The sequence below is a fragment of the Phytophthora sojae genome (assembly GCF_000149755.1).
Source record: "Phytophthora sojae unplaced genomic scaffold PHYSOscaffold_18, whole genome shotgun sequence".
Classification (NCBI taxonomy): domain Eukaryota; phylum Oomycota; class Peronosporomycetes; order Peronosporales; family Peronosporaceae; genus Phytophthora; species Phytophthora sojae.
In genome coordinates this window covers 206,608-207,610 of record NW_009258132.1, presented here as the reverse complement: position 1 = coordinate 207,610, position 1,003 = coordinate 206,608, and the positions used below count along the sequence as shown (strand labels likewise).

The 1,003-nt window shown below is 52.4% G+C and overlaps 1 protein-coding gene across 1 annotated transcript; it reads left to right on the top strand.

The window, feature by feature from the left end:
* Positions 1–14: 14 nt before the first annotated feature.
* Positions 15–956, top strand: PHYSODRAFT_342563 (hypothetical protein; the record flags this gene model as incomplete). The annotated part of the gene is made up of 1 exon (XM_009541051.1): positions 15–956. A coding segment is annotated over one exon (942 nt), but the record flags the coding sequence as incomplete, so codon positions are not given.
* Positions 957–1,003: the final 47 nt, after the last annotated feature.

The following is a 1,003-nucleotide window of genomic DNA, read 5'->3' as shown; positions in this document are numbered from 1 at the left end:
GCGAAATTGGCGAGATGGTTGCTCGGATTTTGCTGCTTCTGGCGATGGACACGTGTGTGATGGGGGACAAAGACTTTTCCCAGTGCTACCACACGATCGGGCAATTTGTACCGGTGCAGGATTTCTTGGACGTGCTGCAAGGCAACAAGGAGAGACCGATATATTGTAAGGGGATGTACAACGCGGAAGATAAGAGACCAGAATTCAACAAGTGGTGCTCGAAGTGGGATGGTTGGTACATGGGGTTCACCCACTTTGTGCAGTTGCAGCTTGAGCCGAATGAGGACACGCTTTGGTTTTTGCTGGGGCGTCAAGCTGCAGGTATTTTCCCCCGTAACCAGTATGGAGCCGATTTGTTGATCCCGATGTTTAAGAAGAGATCCAACAGCAGGCCAGTCGGTGGGGAGACAACGAGGGGTGAACAAGAGGAGCAGGAAGTGTTGATGATGTTGATTCAAGTGAAGAATCGTTCCCCAGTCGATGGTGGGTTTTCTAGGGCAGCGACGGAGAAACTATGCCCCTGGTTTGTGTTCGGAAAGAACAGTGATGGGAACTCGTCAGCGGGGAAATCTACCGGTGAAATTGGTGGGGATCCGAAACCGCTGAGCTCTACGGATGTCCGTGATACCATTCGCATCTACATGAATGTGCGCGGTCGGAAGAGTGACGGCAAGTTCATCTATGCCACGACAATGAAAGACAATCTTAAGCCCAAGAAGAAAGGCAACGCCTCTGAGGTGAAGGAGGAGAGTCAGACGATCGGGAGTCAGGCGAAGAAGCGGGCGAAGATCGAGAGCAATCCTGGCGTCTCAAGTGTGTCGAGTGTCTCGGAGGAGGAGCCTGTTTTCACGATCTGCCTCCGTTTACTCAACAGGGTCACCTACCCGTTCCTGAGCGAGGACGTGGCTTCCATTCTATCAAACATGGTGGAGTCTCAGTATGACCCGCTGGGGCTTGTGGAGGGCGACCTGGACTATCGCGATGAAGATGCAAAACGGAACGA